This window comes from Candoia aspera, chromosome 6 (assembly GCF_035149785.1).
Source record: "Candoia aspera isolate rCanAsp1 chromosome 6, rCanAsp1.hap2, whole genome shotgun sequence".
NCBI lineage: Eukaryota > Metazoa > Chordata > Lepidosauria > Squamata > Boidae > Candoia > Candoia aspera.
This window is the reverse complement of record NC_086158.1, coordinates 58,006,480-58,026,820: the sequence shown is the minus strand read 5'-3', so window position 1 is coordinate 58,026,820 and position 20,341 is coordinate 58,006,480. Positions and strand designations below refer to the sequence as shown.

General features: G+C 37.9%; 1 protein-coding gene across 1 annotated transcript in view; it reads left to right on the top strand.

Annotated features, from left to right (window-relative positions):
- The window catches only part of SHTN1 (shootin 1), a 97,884-nt gene that overhangs the window by 23,269 nt on the left and 54,274 nt on the right, over window positions 1–20,341 (top strand). The window contains exons 3-6 of the mRNA XM_063307213.1: window positions 4,273–4,333; window positions 12,339–12,433; window positions 17,861–18,029; window positions 20,197–20,294. Coding sequence (XP_063163283.1) covers window positions 4,273–4,333; window positions 12,339–12,433; window positions 17,861–18,029; window positions 20,197–20,294 — 423 coding nt within the window. The remainder of the gene's footprint in view (window positions 1–4,272; window positions 4,334–12,338; window positions 12,434–17,860; window positions 18,030–20,196; window positions 20,295–20,341) is intronic.

Sequence of the window (20,341 nt, the reverse complement as noted above, 5' to 3'; positions counted from 1 at the left end):
CTCAGCACAGCAGCTTGCCCGGCTTTTCTTTGTACACGTGTACAGGCTCCACGGTGACGCGGAGGCGCTGGGGGTTAAACCGCTGAGCTGTCGATCGGAAGGTCGGCGGTTCGAAACCGCGCGGCGGGGTGAGCTCCCGTTGCTCGTCCCAGCTCCTGCACACCAAGCAGTTCGAAAACATGCAAATGTGAGTAGATTAATTGGTACCGCTTCGGCGGGAAGGTAACGGCGTTCCGTGAGTCATGCTGGCCACATGACCCGGAAGTGTCCTATGGACAACGCCGGCTCCAAGGCTTTGAAACGGAGATGAGCACCGCCCCCTAGAGTCGGACACGACTGGACTTTACGTCAAGGGAAACCTTTACCTTTACCTTTACAGGCTCCACGGATGCCCCTCCCATTTGGTGACCAACAGAGGCACACAATTTACTTCACACTTTTGGCGGGCTTTTATGAAATTGGTGGGCACTAAACAAGCCCTATCCACTGCGTTGCATCCTGAGACTGACGGAGCCATGGAGGCTCTTAATTCTACGTTGGAGCAATATTTACATGCTTTTGTAAATTATCAGCAGGATAATTGGGTCGATCTTCTCCCCTTTGCTGAAGTCGCCTATAACAATGCAGTGCATCAGAGTACTGGTCAGGTGCCATTTCGCACTGTCTTTGGCCGTGACTTCGTACCCATTCCTGAGCTGCCTCAACCAACTTCTCCTCCTTCGTCCCCTGCAGACTGGGCAGCACATCTGGGAGACTCCTGGCCAAAAATAAAGCAAGCTCTTGCTGATGCCCAAGCCACTTATAAACGCTATGCTGACACCAAACGGGCACCTCAACCACCTTTCCAAGTTGGAGATAAAGTCTATCTCTCCACAAAATTTATTAAGTCACCCCAATCTTCTAAGAAACTCGCACCAAAGTTTGTGGGCCCTTTTTCTATTGTTGCCCAGATCAATCCTGTTACTTTTAAGTTGGATTTGCCTCACAATCTGAAACTTTTGCACCCTGTTTTTCATTGCAGCTTGCTCAAACCCTGCCACCAGTCAGATCGCTGGCATCCACACCCCTCCCCGCCTGCTCCTATCATGATTGATGGACAGCAACATTTCGAAGTGCAAGAAATTTTAGATTCTCAACGCCTTCGTTCTACCTTACAATACCTGGTTCGGTGGAAGCATTTCCCGCATCCTGAGTGGGTTGCTGCCCACCATGTTTGCTCACCTGTTTTAGTTACCCATTTTCATACTGCCTATCCTGATAAGCCTGCTCCTTAGTTTTGCATTTTTTAGGGGGGGCAATATGTCATGTTCATCGTTTCAATGTTCTGCATACATCGTAACGTTTCACATGTCACTTTTCTACCCCGTGTTTGCGGGGTGGAAATTTCCAGCCGTGCCAGGCTGTAATCTTCTTACTGCAACTGTGGAATGTATGTTTGGGTTAGTGACTCTGTTCAAGGTTACTTTCTCAGGCCGATGTGGGTAACGGTTGCTAACACCTGGGAGGGGGTGGTTGCTAGGAGGGAGGGGGCGGGGTTGGTTTTGAAGCGAGGGTTTTTAGTTTGTATTTGGCGCGCTTTTGCTCATTCTCAGCTTTCTTCGTATTTGCATACTATTCTTTCAATAAATCAGTTTTCATTAAGAACCTGCTTGTGAGGCTGAGCATGTCAGAATAGGCAATCATTACACTTAGTCTTCCACCATGGAGCACTTTAAAACCTAGCAACTTATGGTCTCTAATTTATGCTTAGTCCATATCTTGGATATAATTTTTTTCCCCTACACCTTTTTATAACTTTTATGTCTCTGAGTCTTCTTTTATTGACTGTATTCCCCATGCCTTATGCTGGTCTATTACAATAATAAACATTGATTTGAGTTGATTTGATTTTACTAAAGGCAGAGGAGGGCTATGGCTTAAGAGATCAGTGGATTCAATTTTACATGAAGCTGTATTCCTAGAGAGGTAACAAGAAATAATTATATCTAATTTACGGTAGGAGCTGTAACTTTTCCCTCTTTACTGTGTATGCATTTTGATAATGCCTGTTGTTAATTGAAACCATCTATTTCTATTGATGGGAAGAGGACACTCTATGAGAGTACATTTTTAGCAGACTTTTTCCCATTAAATAAATTCAACACACTATTGATTTCTAGGAAAACTGTCTATGTATTCAAGCCTTTCTGGCTATCACTTTGAATCCCTGACATGAATATGTAAGATATCTTTTTTCCTTCTCCATATTCAAAAACGTTTGGGTTTGTGTAGATGTTTATGTGCATGTGAGTTATGATTGAGGAAAGAATATTATGTTGGCAGCTGGCATCTCTAGATTTTATAGCCTTGACCGTTCATTTTTATTCTAGGATACAAAGGTTTTTTTTTTAAAAAAAAATACTAAGCATTTCCATTGTCATGCAAGTCTTACTTGGGTTCTGAATGAAATGCTTTAATTCTAGCATCTCTCCACCATTGCATCTCATTCAATTTTATTTTTATAGAGGAGATGGAGGTTATGATCCTAGAATTTCGGTTGAACCTCGAGTAAACTGGAAGAGTCTTAGCTACAATTTCAATCAAATAACATACTTTATCAGATTGTTGTCTTGTAGTATTAGTGGAACCATCAGCTTAAGGGTATGTACAGTGGAGCATGGAAGATGTGTGGCCAGGATATATATATTTTTTTTGTAGGAATAGAATATCCGGACAGATGAGTCAAATTGAGTTTACAACCCTGGTGAAGGGAGGATAACTATTTACTGTTTTCATAATTTCACCCACCCTGCCACAGAAACTGCTTTGTTTATGAAGGCAATTGTGTTTTCCCTCTCTAAGCAAATTACAGCTTAGGCAGGGTATTTCAATTAGGGAAAGTAGCATGAGGCAAAGTGTTCCCTCCATGTCCCCATAACTATTTTTACAATGTAATTCATGTTCCTCCTGGTATGGTTGTTCATATTTAAAAATAAATCAAGAAGATCCTGATCATGGATTTCCTGCATCAAGTTTTGCTTCTTTGCACGTATATAATAAATGCATAGTGAGGGACCATGTTCACATCTGTTAGCAACACCTTCTGCATATTCTACCCTTGCTTCATTGAGCCAATTTATTGAAATACTGTAATGACATATATTATGCTATCCTTGCTTACCCATAGCTCCATTTCCTTCTTTCCTCTGTTTCCAGGTATTTTAGATTATAAGCCAGGTCTTTATAAACTTCCATATAACTAGATTGCACATCATCATCATCATCATCATCATCATCATCATCTGTAATGGGAACTATGCATTTATAGCATTCTCATTTGCTCAGGGTAGGAAAATCAGAAGCAGGGACAGCTCCAGGGACATTACTGGGGTTCCTAACAAAGGTAAAGGTCCTACTCTCTTGATTTGTCTACCTGATTAAAGATTCTATCAACTGTTAAAAGGACTTTAAAAATGAAAGCCCTAGACCAGTGTTTCTCAACCTTGGCGACTGGAAGATGTATGGACTTCAACTCCCAGAATTCCCCACCAGCCATCTTCCAGTCGCCAAGGCTGAAAAACACTGCCCTAGATAATTATCAGGTTTTTTTTATTAGTGGTAGTAGGTGAAACAGAGGCAGTTCTTAAACAAAAGTCATCTGACTGCATGTTAGAGTGGGTGCAACACAAAGTTGTTAGTGATTATAAGTTATCTGAGATAGTGAAAAATGAGATGACTAAGGAGGACTCACTTTAAAAACAAGCTTAAATCCACATGTTTCATAAAAGCCCATCCATCCCTGATTATAAACAGGACTGACAGCACCAATGGCAGAGTAAGCTGGTACTGGTTATGAGGTTGTAGGCACAGTTTTTATATCATTGGAGGTTTTTCTGCTTTTACACTCAGTACATCCAGACAATCACCTTGACATTCCTGGAATTACATAGCATCCTATTTATTACCCTCTCATGTTCCCTACTTCTTTTCTTAGGAAGGAAGGAAGGAAGGAAGGGCTCTGTATTGCCTTTAATGGAACTCTCTGCTGAGAAGTACCCCGTCCTGCAAATGGTGTGGTTAACAATACCACGGGAAAATATAATAGCCTGGGAACTGCTGTTGTCCCCCCTCCCCACTCCTGCCAGCTTCTCTCCTAACACCCCCAACTTCTCTTTAGCTTTTGGTTGTAAGCTGTTCTTTCAGTTTTAAGTGAACTCCTAGTTTTGATCTATTTACTGGCCATTATGAGAAAGCAGTCTTCCTTTTTTAATATGAAAATGTATTTTTCTACAGTGTGGCAAATTCAAACAAGAGAGAGATGAAGCGGTTAAACAGCTTGAAGAATTGCAGAAAGGTAAGGGTTACGTATTGATAGTTTAAATGAGAGGAAATCCGTTTACTGTTTCCAAAGCTGTTACTATTTACATATAATATTCAGGAATGGCAAAGCCAAGCTTATTTTGTGAGAAGTAGCAGTACTTTTCATATCAGATGATCATGTCAGATCATCAAGAGAGGTCCTATTTAAGGTCCCACCCCCATGTCAAGTACAAGGGACAATGGCCAGAAGTGAGCCTTTTCTGTCATAGTCTCGACCTTGTGGTATCTGCTCCATTGGAGATATGCTTACTTGCTTCCTCACTCAAATCTGGTGTTTAAGAAAACTCTCAAGACCTTTCTTTTTAAGTGGGTCTTTGTGATCATCTTATTTTAGCTATTGTTATATTTGTTATATATTGCAAAAAGTTGCTTTTACATGAAAGAGAGTCATTTGATTGGGCCAACATGTAACTTCTGTTCCGAGAGCTTTGCAAAGTGTGCAATTTGGTTATAGTATTTTTAAAAGAAAAAAAAATAAAATAAAAAAATAAAAAGTTTAAAAAGGAAAAAAACCATTGTAGCACCTGATACTTAACTCTCTAAAGGTCAATTAAAATTCACTGTTGCGGGACAAGCAAGTAGAAACACAAAACATTTAAGCAGAGTATCTGCTTTGCTTTGCCAGAGTTGGTGGATGTGATCGCAAACAAAATTATGGATGTGTATCTAACCACATGCATTCTTGGTTTTGTTTGCAACTACACTTACAAAAAACACACACAGTGTAAATAGATTCTCTTTGAGGATGTGCTCCTTCTATAAATATAACTGTGTCTGGTCAGAACAGAACGTTCTTTCAGTTTGCTCCGAAACAATTTCTGCTTTTGGTTTAGGGCCATTAGAAAAATATTAACATCTGAACCTGTTTCCATTCTTAAGGGAAAGTCACGCTACCCATAGTCATGGATGAGTTGCCTGTAGATATTTAGGGAGTAGCTCAGCAGATGTTAGCACCCAGCTGACTTTGGTTGATCCCAGAAGCTAATCAGGTCTGGCCCTGGTTAATACAGATAGTCCTCGTTTAGTGACTGCCTTGTTTACCAACTGTTCACAGTTACAATAACTTTAGTAACTTTATGACCAATCCTCACATTTACAACCTTCTCAGGTCTGTAAAGCAAAGGAAAGCGGAAGTAAGATCATAAGCACAGTTGTGGTTTAACTTAGCGACTGCTTTACTTAGGGACCAAGTTGCCAGTCCCAATTGTGATCACTAAACAAGGACTACCTGTACTTGGTTGGAAGACCACCAGAGTGTTCCAGGGCTATTGGTTAGTTTATAGAGATATAAATATGTCCTGGTATAAGGTAATGGTAAACCATTTCATTAATACTCCAAGATAACTGCATGCATGTAGTCACCAGGAGTTAAATTCATCTGAAAGGGATCTTTGCATTTTCATCTGAGAACAGAATAGAGCAACTCTGGTATTCTAGAGAGGTAACCTTTCTCTGGTAAGAAAGGTTTTCATGATATGCTTGGAAGCATGTAACTTTAGGTGCAAACATAAATTACAAAATGCCCAAGCACGTTTCTCCATGCAATTTTTTCTTGACAAAAGAATGTTACATAAGAAGCTATGAACTACTGAATTATTTTTAACAATCATAATTTCTGTCAGGGGGTATTGTAATTTTAAATAATAACTATATATTTATGATACTATAGTTTTGCCCATTATTTGAATCTTAGTTAATGGCTTTTGCAATTTCTGTTGGTAGGCTTTGCCTATAGACTCGTTCAGGCATTTTAGTACTGATTTATTTTCCATGACTTGCTTCTTTTATAATGTTGGATTACCGCTATCAGATTTAGATCTCCAGCTTGGGTAGATGCACTTCGTTTCAGTATCGGCGTTGTGCATGCCTAATATGCCAGAATTAGGAAGGAAGGGATGCTGACCATTACAAATTTGTTGCCTACAGATTGGTTTATGTTGGGTTCCAATGAGAGGGAGCCAACAGAGTCCACTGGGACAACAACAACAACAACATGAGAAGCAGCCAGTCTTTGGAGCATCCTTTACCTCATTCTATTAACAGTTGGCCGTCCATATGACGCCTCTTCCAGATATGCATTTGAATATGGCAGGACCACTGAGCAAGGATGAAACAATCCACTCTACTCTCATTTCTTTTCTCATGGCAGCGAGGAAATAGAATCAAGCCTCCTCTTAAACCCTCTTAGTTATATTCCTTCTTTCCTCCCAGATTTATAACTGTCCCTTCTATAGATGTAGATAGCACAGTTTTCAAAAATGTCCAGAATCCCTATTTGAACTAGAGTGGGCTTAGGAGTTTTAGCCCAGCTTGATCCATCTGGAGCTGATCCAAACCAAGTAGGTACAAAAAGGACAGAAATATTTCTTCTTTTCTACTACAAAAGAAGTAGTCAGCCAAGGCTCCTGTACATACAAATGTTTGCAGAAATTTAAAGGTTTTGTTCTCTCAACAGTGGATTTCATCTACAGATATTTGCCTCTTGTACACTTGTAAAAGGTGATAGAGGATTTCTGCATTAAAGACAAACATTTTTGTATCTGTAAAGTCAAGCATATACTAATACATTATCTAAGATGTTACAGCCTGACAGAAAAGCTGTCTGATGTTATCAAAGGGCACAGCTCATTTATTCCTTTTGAATTTGTTTTGCCAAGGAGTTACTTCCATTTTGCTAACTTTCCAATCTCCCATGACTCACAAATTGCATAATTCAACTAGGGTAATGCTGCTTTGAACTCCATTAGTCTGGATAGTATTTCTTTGATTGAGAAGGAGTGATTTATTTCCAAGAGACCTAGCATAAATATTACACATACAATTAATTAAAATTTATATATTACTGATTACAAGCATTTCACTTTTTTTTTGCTTTTGCTTTCTTGCATTCATTATCAGCTTAATGGCTTCTCTATTTTTAAGAGTTCTGCTCCAATAGCCAGTAAGAGAACAGTTTTTTTTTTCTTGTTAGCAGAAACTAAAAGCTCTTTTTTAAAAAAAAATTCTGGATAATATTTTCCTTTCAAGGAGTTATAATGAAAAGGAGCCTTGTCCTGTTTTGTTTACCTTTTGCACCTACCTGTAGGTACTTTCTTTTGATACCTTTTGGCATGCAGTCAGAGAGGAGACAAAATCCCACCCAAGTTTCCTATCTCAGAAAAGCCCTACTTGCTTATGGATTGAAAGGCCAGGGTTGTAGACTTCTTGAGCTTCAGAGTCCCTCTTCATGTAAGATCAAGCATCACCAGATTTAAAATAGGTGTAATGTTGGCTTCAGCTGGCACAAGGGATAAATATATGAACAACTCACCCATCCTGCCAAATACCCAGATTTCCTCTTATGAGACAACGCTTCTATTGATCCAGTGTTGGGTCTGAAAGTAACAAAACGCAGCTAATGGGAGTGGAAAAGCTCTTGTGAATAGCTTCTCGAGAAAGATGACAACAGTATCACAGCCTGTTATGTTAGCTCTCTGTCACTATAGTATGTTTTGTTGGGTTAATAAAAAAAAAAAAGCCTAGGCACCTTGCATCTAGTATGGAGTTGACAAAGGAATTTACACAGCTCTTGTTTACCCTACTTTATATATAGGCCATTTATGAAATGCCTCCTACAAAACCATCCTAAACTCTAGGCTATCACATTTTCTAATTATATGTCAAATTCCTGTGAAAAAGAAAGGAATGAGTATCACATGTAAACATACACAAATACCTTGTGGCCTATTTGTGTTTGTTCTGATATTGGCAATTCAGAAAACAGGCAGAAAATGTCAAGTAGCTGAGACTTAAAATTCAAAAGTAGTATTTGCTTTTGTAAAATGCCATAGGTTTCTTTTATCTTACTTTTCACTTTTTTTCTGATTCTTTTTTTTTTAACCTTCCTTTTTTTAAAAAAAAAGACATATCTTGTAAACATAGCAATGAATGCCAGGAATATTAGGATTTTACAGCAATAATGGAGCCCATTATTTAAATGACAATATAAAAGGCAATTATATTGATGAAGAGCTACATGGGCTTTGTGTCTGTGAATAAACTTGGCCTGTGCTCAGCTTCTATTTGTTCTCTCGGCATAAACACATATTGTGCCTGATTCCTGTTTAATGGGGCCCAGTTTGTGTGCCAAGCAGCTGCATTTTAGGCCCTATAGCGTGATTTCATAGCTCTCTGAAAATTGGTTCTATTCAGCACAAGAGATAGAAGGTGGTGGTAGGGGAGGGGGACGCCTCACCACACAATCATTTCTTTTCAATTGGAGCCAGAAAGGTTGATGACAACATGACCATTGTGTGATAATGATAAGACCACTAAGGATCTGTACTTCTCATCAAGGCTTTCACACAACAGCAGATACAATTTAATTCACTGCTCTGTCAGCAGTGCTGATACCATTATGCCGTCTGTCTCCACAGTTATAATCACTGTCCTCCGAGAAATGCGGTTGAAATGATCTTGAGCAGTCAAAGAAACTCTCAATTAAGGCTGCCACTTCCAATGTGTCAGATTGTGTCTTGTGCACTTGGTACAATTTTCACTTCCAATCCTGTTTATTTACAACGTCGGCCAGTAATTACGCTTAACGTGCCATTTAGTGAGGGTGCCCCTGCCAAGGAGATTGTTGGGTGCTGCAGCGCCATTGAGTGGGAGTTTCTTGCAGTCAATGCCATCAGCGGCTTTTAGTCCCTGATGGGTTGCGGGAGTAATGTTGATAATGCAAGTATCACGCTCATCAAGTCATAATTAGATGCCACTCAAATGTGCCACTTGTAATAACAGTGTTGATTCATGTTTTCTCGGTGACTGCAACTACTAATTAGTTAAGTGGTTTTTGGTTGGCCTGCATATTATTATTACCCCTGAAAAAATATTGAGGTTGGAGAGGGTTCTGGCCACTTAGTGCTGCTTTATGAATTTTAATATCAACCTAAGAAGAACTTGGGACAGTCTTACAAATTAGTATCTTTTTTTCTTTCTATTTAATTTTTAAAGATTTTTTCCCCCTTTGGAAATGTAATCATAATTGCAGGTTAACTAATCTTAAATGAACCATGAGTTATCTCTAGGAGATAGATTTTTTTTAAAAAGAACCTTATGTTTCATTTGCATTTAGTTAATTTTCTATTCCTGCTATTCTCAGAACTGTCTAGGACATTTAAAAAAAATTATCAGCTAACTGTAGGAAATCACAATGCCTTACTGGATAAAAACAACTAAGGTGCATTTACCTTCTTTTTGGTCACTGGTTTATATGTAAGAACAGTATGCCATGTGAACAATCAATTCTTGCTCTGTTTCTAGTGTTTTTCATAGTACATTTATGTTGCATGTATGTGAAACATGACATACTAGTTCTGGTTTCATTGCATATTTACATGCTTTACACGTACAGTTTTAAAGGTGAAATATTTTATATGTGTATCTTAAAAATAGCATGGTAGACAAGTGTAGTAAAGCACTTTACTTTCCAAGTTTAAGTGATCAGTTTTACTTTCAGTCTAAAGACAATAATTTCCTTTATGCCTATATGCAGCTGAGTCCATACAAGTAAATTATAATGACTTAATAGACTTTTACTCCCAAGTAACTGTGTATATGATTACGGTCTGAAACAAGTTGGCTGGCGTCTGTTGTTTTTCATTTGCAACGTGCCGCACAGACTACTTGAGGCATTTTTTCATGTTTTATACACTCTTTCCATTTGCTGACAGTATCTCTGCATGGCATGCATTGCTTATTCCTATTCTTGGCTCATGGCACACAGCAAAAATGGATGGCCTGGGCTGACCTAATAGAAGATAAGCCTCTTAAAGTATGGGCACTTGTGCCAATTCTTTTGCCTCTGCGTTCTTTGATTACATGATCCCAGCGTAGAGAATTTCCCTGGCCAGTTTTGGTTTTACCTTTTCTACCCAAGAAGCTACTGCCATGTGGCAGTGCTCTAGGCCTAGCTGGAGCACAATGCATCATATCTCAGTATATCTCCTTGGGTTAAGGCTGTTTGCTTTCATCTCTGTCATGGTACAGTGCCAGAAGCTCACAGAACTCAAAGTATAAATAATAATTATGGAGCGTGTCATTGCTCTTGTGTGCTTTCAAGGCACAGTTTTCAGCACTATTCCATACTTATTGAGCTGTAAAGGACTTGATTTTGAACATGCCAGTAGGCATGCGCAACTTCCAATGGCCCAAGAGTCTCCTTAGCCTTGACCTAGTATGCTGAGGACCACACTCTAAAAGTGGGAAGAATCAGGATACATTTGAGGTGGGGGGAGTGGTACAGGAGTTTTAAAGGGTAAAATAGGAGTCTGAATTCTGTACAAGGCCAAACAATTCCCCATTTCCTCTGACCCACATTTAAAAGAGGTCAAAGAAAGAAAGCATTCTCAGGGGATGCTTTGAGGCTGCAGAAGAGATGTTAGCAGGCTACAGCTGGTTTTTGGGCTGCAGTTTTTGTACCCCGGCTGCAAGAAAACAGTGTGAATGACAGAATAATTTTTAAGTAGTATAATCTGGATGACATGTTGGGGCAGTAAGTCTGACCTGTAAACTATTTTTGCCTGTTGAAAAGGGTTACATTTGGGTTGGTGGGGATGGGACAAAAATAGTCACTCTATATGGAGAAGGTTCCTCCAAAATTTTAAACCTGTTCAGGGGTATACTATATACTGTACAGGATGGATAAGGCATTCCAATAGGCCTTGATGGGGAGAAATTCCACAATAGATCTTTTGACAGATCTAAATTCTGCTGGTTCCAGAGTTAGGGTATTTAAATCCTATGAGGATGAGGTGTCTTTTGCATAGGCATCTGAGAGATCTTTGGAATATAGAAATGACTCAATTGCTCCTAAGTGTCCTTTTCCTAATAGCAGAGGCAGGTCAGCCTTCTGGATTAATGGGGAGTAGAGAATGATGAAAATGGATGGAGCTAAAGAGTCAATGGCAGAAAACCTGGATGAAACAGACCAAGGAGGGATTAGAGCCTTCTTGGCAATTGGCTGTTTCTCTGCCACAAGTACATTAGTGTAAAAGAAACTTGTGATTCTTTCCCCATATTGTACGTGGAATTGAAAGATAAAAAAGAAGTCAGTCTGGCAGCACAGAAATCTTAGTGAAGATTTGAAAATAAAAGCAAACATCCAGGAGTACAAAGAGAGTGATCTCACCAAGGTAGAGCACATACTGTAGAGATAGTCTGGAATTGCAGAGATTGTGTCAGAAAGACCAAATCTCAGAGTGATATTTAGTTGGGGAAGGATGTTAAAAAGAACCAAAAATGTCTTCTTCAGATGTGTTCAAAAATAAAAGAGAAAAGAAATAGTATACCACCTAGTTAAAAAAAAAAGATAATAAAGGAAAATCTGGAGGAGTCTGGTAGCACCTGTTCAGACTAACAAATTTTATCAAAAGGCAAACTCTTTCATGAGCAACAACTCACTTCATGAGATGCATGAAGATGCATGAAGTGGCACATCAAGCAGGGAGGTTTTCCTGAGTGGGGGCCAAGAGCATGGAAATAGAGGGAAATAAGAAATGGAAAGACGATAGGATGCACTTTTAAAAGAAGCAAAGCACTAGGAAGAGTTAAAGTTGAATAGTTTCTCCTCAGAATTTTAGCCTGCAGTCTTTCTTGGTCCTTCCTTTTTGATGAACTTTCCTTTTGAACAAATAGGTATAGGATTGGGGTTAGTTGTGTTTCTCCAGATACATAGATGTGGGAAATGCTGTCCATCACCTTCATCCTTAGGTTTTAGTTGGTAGGGTTTTTTTATTTTCATAATCTGAATGTATAATTTTATTATGTTTGGTATGGTAGTGTCTGTGATTATGAAAAGCAATTATATACATAATGAAACATTATGTGATAGTCCCAGAAGATATTCATAATGATCGGATGATCTTCTGAGTAACAATAAAGGGGGAAGATTTGACTCATATGAAATTGTATGAATCACAGGTTTTCCCCTACTTCTCTAGTTTCTCACATGGTTATTGAGGAAGTCAGCTGTATACAGAACCACCTTGAGATTGAAAAGACATGTCGTGAAAGCGCAGAAGCTCTGGCTACTAAGGTAAGAAGCAATTTTCTATTTTCTCTGTTTAAAAGTCATAGTCGTAGGGTAGCAGGTTGGTCAGGATGGACTCAAGTCACACAACAGCTTTGCCAATACCTTCTTGTCCACCAGCACACTGGAGAAGCTGTGATATCTACTTCAGGGAATGAGGCTACAGTTCTGTCTAGTCTTATTTTGTGAGTAGGGTCACTAAACGCAGATACAACTGTGTATTACTTGGTAGAAATCCTATTAAAGAGTATGTGGGATTTCCTCCTGAGTAAATATGCATAGCTTAGTATGGCATATCTACTCACTGGGGATTGTGCAAAATATTCTTAGTACTAGCCCACTGAACATGTAGATATATTTAGCATCCTCCACTTTTTGGTGTTGTTGGCTAAACTCTTAGAGTTACTGCGTGATAAAATTATTTCATAGAGAATAGTTCATTATGTGTTTCATGTATGTAAATTAGCATGCTAGAATGAAAAATACTTCCATTTTGTGCATGTATGTATGTATGTGTGTGTGTGTGTGTATGTGTTTGTGTGTGTGTGTCTTTGTATATATATACACACACACACATACACACACAGAGTATGCTGGTAAATGAAAATTGGCCAAATATACAAGTGCTGTTACCTCATGTGATAACCAGTATATGGATTTCACATTATTTCCTACTTGCAGACGTTTTCTGTGACAATCTTTTCTATTGGAAGTGGCCCTGAAATACGATGCTCATATCTGGGGAATGGGGAGATGTAAGGACAACAGAAAACTCTTATTTTGCAAATATGTGCAGTCTCCTGAAATATAGATTTTTTTTTTCTTAACCTGGTTTTAAAGGTTTCCTTTAAAATTTGAGAAGTATTCCCTCAAAGAAGTAAATTGTGCAATACATATATATATATATTCATAGTCCTTGGCACTTTCCCCCCTTCTGTGTATTTTGTGCATCTAGGTTAACAGATAAGCAAGTTTAGAAATATACTGAGTGTCTGTGACATAAAAGAATAATGAGCTTTTCAGGGTCTAAATCAAATGGAAAAGTCAGGCAGAGTATTACATTTCAGGTGATTGTTTATGAAAGCAAACTATGGAGCAAGCAAAAGGTGACCTGCACTGCTCTGTTGATTGCATCTAGGTTGATGAATTTGCCAAGTATATAATTTTCTATATTCCATCTCATCAAAAGTGCATTATTATTATTATTATTAAAGAATGTTTTTATCTCTTTGGAGTTTTTTTTTTAGTTGTGAAAAACACATTCCAACCACTTCATCATCAGAAAATGGATTGAAGCAATTTTGAACCAAATTTCATTAGCAATGTCGGCTGGTCCATGACAGTGTGTGTGTATCTGTGTGCATTTGTGAATTTCCCCCCTACCCAAACTACTACTTCAGATATGGCAGAAATTCCACAGCAGTATTTAAAAAAAAAAATGTAGATGCATTAACAATGTACTTTCTAGAGGTATTTATTTGATTGTTTGCATAATGATACTATTTATAAGATGAGAACAGATCAGTAAGAATATGAAGTTATGGAACTTTTTTTCCCATCCTTTTTATGAAATGACACACACTAAAGTAAGAGACTGGCACCATCCTCTTTGGCTGGTATAACAGAGCTGGCTAAAATAAATAAATGACTGGAGAGCATGCACCAATGTACTGATTAAAAGCTGACTATATCAATCAATCAATCAATCAATCAATCAAATAAATACATCAATACACGATTAGACAGCATACACCAATGTACTGGTTCAGTCCTGATAAGTTAGAATTGTGAAAACAAACAAACAAACAACAAACCCTGGCTTTTCTTTATATCTAAACCAGGCCACACTTCACTTTGGTGAAATTGCACCAGAATCCAATAGGACATCTCTTGGAGCAGTATATTTCTTACACCTGCAAGATGATTTATAATCATTCATGTTGTTTTGGAGAGAGGGGAATAATACTTTTAACTTTCTTGATCTTCTATTTTTCTTTGATTATTTCTTAGTAACAGAAGCTGTTAGTTTTGTATTGTGTAATGCAAAATTATTCATTGCAAGGGACAGAGGTATTGTTTTTGTATGGTATTCCAATTACTGACCTTCTTCCCACCAAGCTGCAGGACCATTATACATGCTTGTATGGAGTGTTGCTGCTCCCTTTTCAGCTTCTGCTCTCAATGCTACCCTGATTTAAAGGCTAGGCAAGCTGGTGTGTAATTTGTCATTGAGTCTCATATTTCAGAAACCATGGAACCATTGCATTCTGATGGCATCAAATGCCGATGTGCAAGAGATTGGGTTAACATTCTCAGTTTCTACTTTTTCATTTTTATATCTATTTAACTTTGAGCCTGTGTATATATAATTAGTACTACCAATGATGAATAATCATCACTACCTTGAAACAATATTCTTTCATTAATGGAACTGGACATTGAAGGGCAGAAATGAAAGAAACAAAGGGATTGGAGGGTGTGGAAATAAGCATGATGATTTGGCTTTGCCTTTCTGTGCTATCTTGTATTGTCCTCTCAAAATGGATTTTCCCTACTTCTTTTTTGCAGGTCTTTCTTTTTCCTCTTGCCTTATTTCCTCAAAAACTATTTTTAAAAAATAAAATCAGAAAATTAGTGCATCTATACCTGCATTAATTAAATCAGTAAACTGCATTTGAAGCAAGGACTTGGCTAGGTTTCAAACAGTGCAGAAATAATTTGAACAACTAACTTTAAGGCCTGCTCTTAGGTTAAAAAACTTGTTGCCTGCATTTCTAACCTGCATTTAAAAATGTTTTTGTGTCAGATCCAATGACATTTTAGTTCTTGTTGAAACAGAATGCTGGCATCTACAGTATGTTCACCTACATGGTCCACTTTGCAGTGGGCTGTAGCCCATGTCCTTCCAATTTTACAACACAGAGGAGCCTTCAGTTGGTTAATTTTTCTTTGGGGTAATTGCAGCCATACTTTAGGCTCTTTTACTTTGTAAGCTTGTTAATACGATTTTGGAAAAATTAGTAGTGTAAAGGTGTGAATGTGATTCTGAATGTTATTCCCAGAATTGGGAATCTATTATTGTATGAAGAAATATTTATACTCATATCTATTGAGTATGGGTCAGAGCAGATAGATTATTCTTTTGCATCGGAAAGGCAGCGTTATTCCAATTTTACAGTCTTGGATTATTGATATGTGTTCTCTTTCTGCTTATGAAATGAGTTTCTATTAACATGATGAAAACATCTGATCAGTATTACTCTTGTGGCCAAGGTAATTAGAAATGGAGCTGTTGTTTATATGCATTATAAGCCTTTGTCACATTTCTTTTTCTTTCTCTTTGGTTTTGTTGTTCCTTGTTTTATATCTTTTTATTTTTATATATTGAGGCAAAGAGCAAAAATCTTTGGATTAAATTATCTTTTGTGCCACCTCAGGAGAAGGATGAGAAAGTGGCTACCTATGTGGAGCTATAACTTAATCCATTAAAGTGTAGAACTCACCATACAAACTTGATGATCATGTATCATTGGATATAATTAAATATGTATAACTAAAAGCATTGACCTACGTGCAAAAGCTTCCATCTGAGCTTGAAGCCTGATAGTACAAAGTTTAGAGCTCTATGGATTCCCTATATGAAAGCCACAATATATTCATGGATGATTAAAGTCAAGGTGTGTCTTTACAGAAGGGAAGGGCTATTGTGTACTCACTGGATCTCCAGAAATGCTTGAATTCTGGGGAGAGGGAAGAGTTCACAGTTATAGTCATATCATGTCCTCCCTTCCCATGTCTTTAGAAGTAACAGCTGACAAAATATCCTAAAGGAAAAAAAGAGGTTGGCCTTCTTAACCCATTCCTCTTGCAAGTTAAACATCCCCATGTTCAAATCATTTCTCATGGACCCTATTGGTAATATCTACTTTCTAAAATAGATTTTTGTGTTTGTATTATAGCTGCAGATAAAAATGAAGTGCTGAAATTGATAAATAGATTCAGACTTGTTCTGACCATTTAGTTTAAACCAAGACATTTCTGGTGGTTAGCTGAATATCACATTGTAATAGAAACTGCCACTATATCTATTTTGGGAACTGTTCTAATTCCTGCATGCAGAGACCCTTAATATGAGCCAAGGCTTCCAAGGGTCTCTTTTCCTTCTTCCAGAGCATCTTAGCTTCCAACTCCTTTCAACAATACTGTTACAAATACTTTCTTGCCAATGTCAATTACAAATGAAGGGCTCCCAAACATGATTGAAACACAGATTGTGTCCCTAGTTTGGGACACAATCTGAGTTGTGTTGCCTGTGTATATGTTTGAGTAAAGAGGGGGGAAAAATGATACTGTAGCTAAAACCCTCCTTTAATCCCTGTTTGATATATGCTAGCATTTGGGACTGAGAAACGTGAGCTGCATACAGCAATGGAGGCAGCTGCAGGAGAAGACTTGGGATAAACATAGATATTTATCCAGCCTCTTACTTAGCTGGGTGGTTGGAGTGCCCATGGTTTATATTAACTGCTCATCTCTTCATGGCCAAGCTGATGATCCTAGACACTTCCAACTAAACCCTTTCGTCCCCAACAGAAGAAGTCACAACTGGAAAAAGTACTGGTTAAATTACACTCAATTATTGTCTTTCTCCAGAAGAAGCTCTTTCACTTTGAAGAAGGGTATCATTGGATACAACGAAATACTAGCCTTTGTATGTTTGAAGCTGTCTTTCAGGAACCATGATTTATGCTCTATGTATCATGGAGGTATACAACTTCTGAATCTTGAATACAGTCCTCAGAATTCCTCTAAAAGGTGTGCTGAATTATCATTTTTAATATGATAGGAGAAAATGATTAAATAAATAAATGATACCATTAATATGATATTAATGGTATTTTAATAAATAACATTTAGTTTTTATATAGCCTCACCCATGTTGGGAGATCTGGCTCCTCAGATGCAACACAAAAGCCAGGGTTGAATCTTAGCCTGAAAAAGTGCCTGTACCTGCTCTATTACATCCCAACTGATGTCTCAAGGAATGCCAGCCCTATTTTATTTATATGAAGCTTTCTAGCCTTCTCTTTTGCTGCTCATGCATCATTCAGCACAGACAGCACTAAAATACAACCATAAAATAAAATATACCAAGGAGATGAAACTGTATCCAATGCTAAAAGAAAGCCTTCTTTAAATGAGGAGGTTTTATAGATCACAATCACTAACATGACATACTAGAAGGCATCAGTAATCCTTCTCGCACAAGGAGTTCCCCAATTTAAGTGTGGCTAATGAAAAATCCATTAATTTTATTCTCATCAACCAAACCTATTGGTGACCATATACCAACTGACATACTTATTTTCATAGAGAAGGAAAAAAATGTATAAGGAACTCATAGCAACAACATATATACTTAACATTTTGTAGCTAAGCAAAGAGAACAAGACCCTGAAAAGAATCAGCATGTTGTATATGGCAAAACTGGGGCCAGACATCATTACTGAAGAAATTAACATTGATGATGAAGAATCATCTACCGACACAGAAGGTAGCCCTGGACCCTGTGACTCAATGCAGTGTCAACAGATAATAAAAGGTGAGTGTTTTTTTGAAGATTAAAATGGGGTTGTCTTTTCAGAAAGAAAACGTGAAGATTCAATTTCATTGTAACAGGTACCCTTCCCTAACCTAATGGTTTCCAAATGTGTTGGATTTCCCTCTAATCCCTCATCAGCATGGCCAATTGTTCTGATCTCTAGGAGTGATGGCAGGCGAACCTCAATGCAGCTGAAGGTCACCAGAAAGATAAGGCTATTATATTGTGAGAAGTGTACTGTATATGCATCTTATTATACCACTTATATGCTTTGTAGCCTGCACTTATCAAGAGCACAGCTTTTCCTCACTGGAATGTCTAAAAAATGATGAGGGATGTTGAACTTGGCCTTTGTTGTTTAATCCCCAGTTTCAGTTGCCTCACTCCCCATGAAGAGCCCTGGTTGTCCAGTAATTAGTTTCAGTTCTCCTGCTCTACAGGATGTACAGTAGCTAGTTGCTCATTTATGACACAGTCTGCCTTACTCCCCTCTAAGATTATTTCTGCACTGATGTCTTCCCACATGTTTCTTGATCTCATATTATTTTAGCTTGGGAGATAAGGTGAGAGACACGGGCATCCACAGGGAATCAGTAGGGGAATGACGAAACTTCACCCCTTTTGTAATTGCGTCATAACACTGCATGCAAATACTTAACAGGCAGAGCTCATTTAATCAAAATGTTGAAATGTGCGTTGTAATGTCACAATGCACATTTCAACATTTTGATGAAACCTCCAGCTTTCTGCAGAAATGCATGGTGTGAGGAGACGCAGACAAACCAACCTAAAAAAACAAGGACACTAGACAGACTTCTGAAGATAGGGACTCCCCATTCCTGCTGCAGGGTCCTAATTAGTGGAAGTCATATATTGAAAGGGAAAAGCAGCTTGCCTAGAATAAGTGGCAAATTCACAAATCAAAACAAGACCATTGGGCACTGAATTGAAACAGAAGCAGCAAAAATATAATAGGGATTAGCAGTGGGACAGAAGACTTTGTGATGTCATTGTTTTGGACTGGCTGAAGGATGTCTGGATTGCACTTTAACTCAGGAGTGGAGGGGGGGACCAATTGAATCAGGTTGAATAGCATAGCATAATCTCTGCAGTTCAGTTGCAAGCTTAAATCTACTCAAGTCAGTTTACTGACTTAAACCAAACCTCTCATCAGTAGACTCATAGTTTCAGATTCTGTACTGCTTTTTTGCAGGCCAGTCTTCAATAAAATGGTGATCATGATATCGGGGGCAATAGGTAGTATATCAAACAATGTATTTAATGAAGAAGTTCATATATAGTTCATAGCATGCTGACTTAAGCTCTGCATTGGCATCTATTCAGGAACTCTAGGAAGACTCATGGCCACTTCTTTTTCCCTCTTTTTCTCTGCTATTAAATATTATTGTTTATGAACAGATTCTGATAATTCTGATTATACTTGATTAATTTGAAACTACTCCAAGTTTTTAAAATGGTAGTTTTAACACTACTTTTGTTTAATTCTGCTGCTTGTTTGAATGGTATGGTTTCTCTGGGTTTTATACTGATTTTTAATTTTTGTTCTGAAACATTTATATGCTTTTATCCTACCTGTATATTGTTGACAAGGTTGTATGAACTGGGAGTATTTAAATCTTAATTGTATTAAAATGTGGTACTTTAATATTACTTTGTGGTGCTAAATGGCATATAACTGTTTACTTTTTTGTGCCTTAATTTTGAATGCTAATCTCTCTAGGTAGTGATTTCTAGCCATGATTTTCTGCTTTATCATTTAGATTGCAGTTGATGGAAACAGAGAATAGTAGAACACAAGATGACAGCTAGTAGAACTGCAAAATAAGCAAATAATTTATGTGTCTTCCTTAGAAAGAAATTGTCTCTAAAACTGGGAGATACTTTGTATAACTGAGTTGATAACATATAATCCCTTTCAGATTAGGAAATCTCCATAATGAAACTCAAACTAAAGAGCTAGCTAACAATACAGTACGGTACAATACAATACAATACAGCTTGTGAGAGCATTGACATGTGAAACCTCAGCATTTTTAATAATTCAAGAAATAGTCGATGCCTTGCTCTTCAGCTTTTCTGCACTTAGCATGTTTCTTTTTGTCTCAAAATGAAAAATGAACTCCTGCTGCCATTCTTGAAAATAAAGATCTGCGAGATCAAATTATCTCCCTTCAAGAGGAGAAGAAGACTGTCGTCATTGAGCTGGAAATCTTGAAGAGCAAATTTGTAGAAGGAATAGCAGAAGTAAGTATTGTAGCAAGATAGTTGAGAATCAACATATGTGGTTAGGG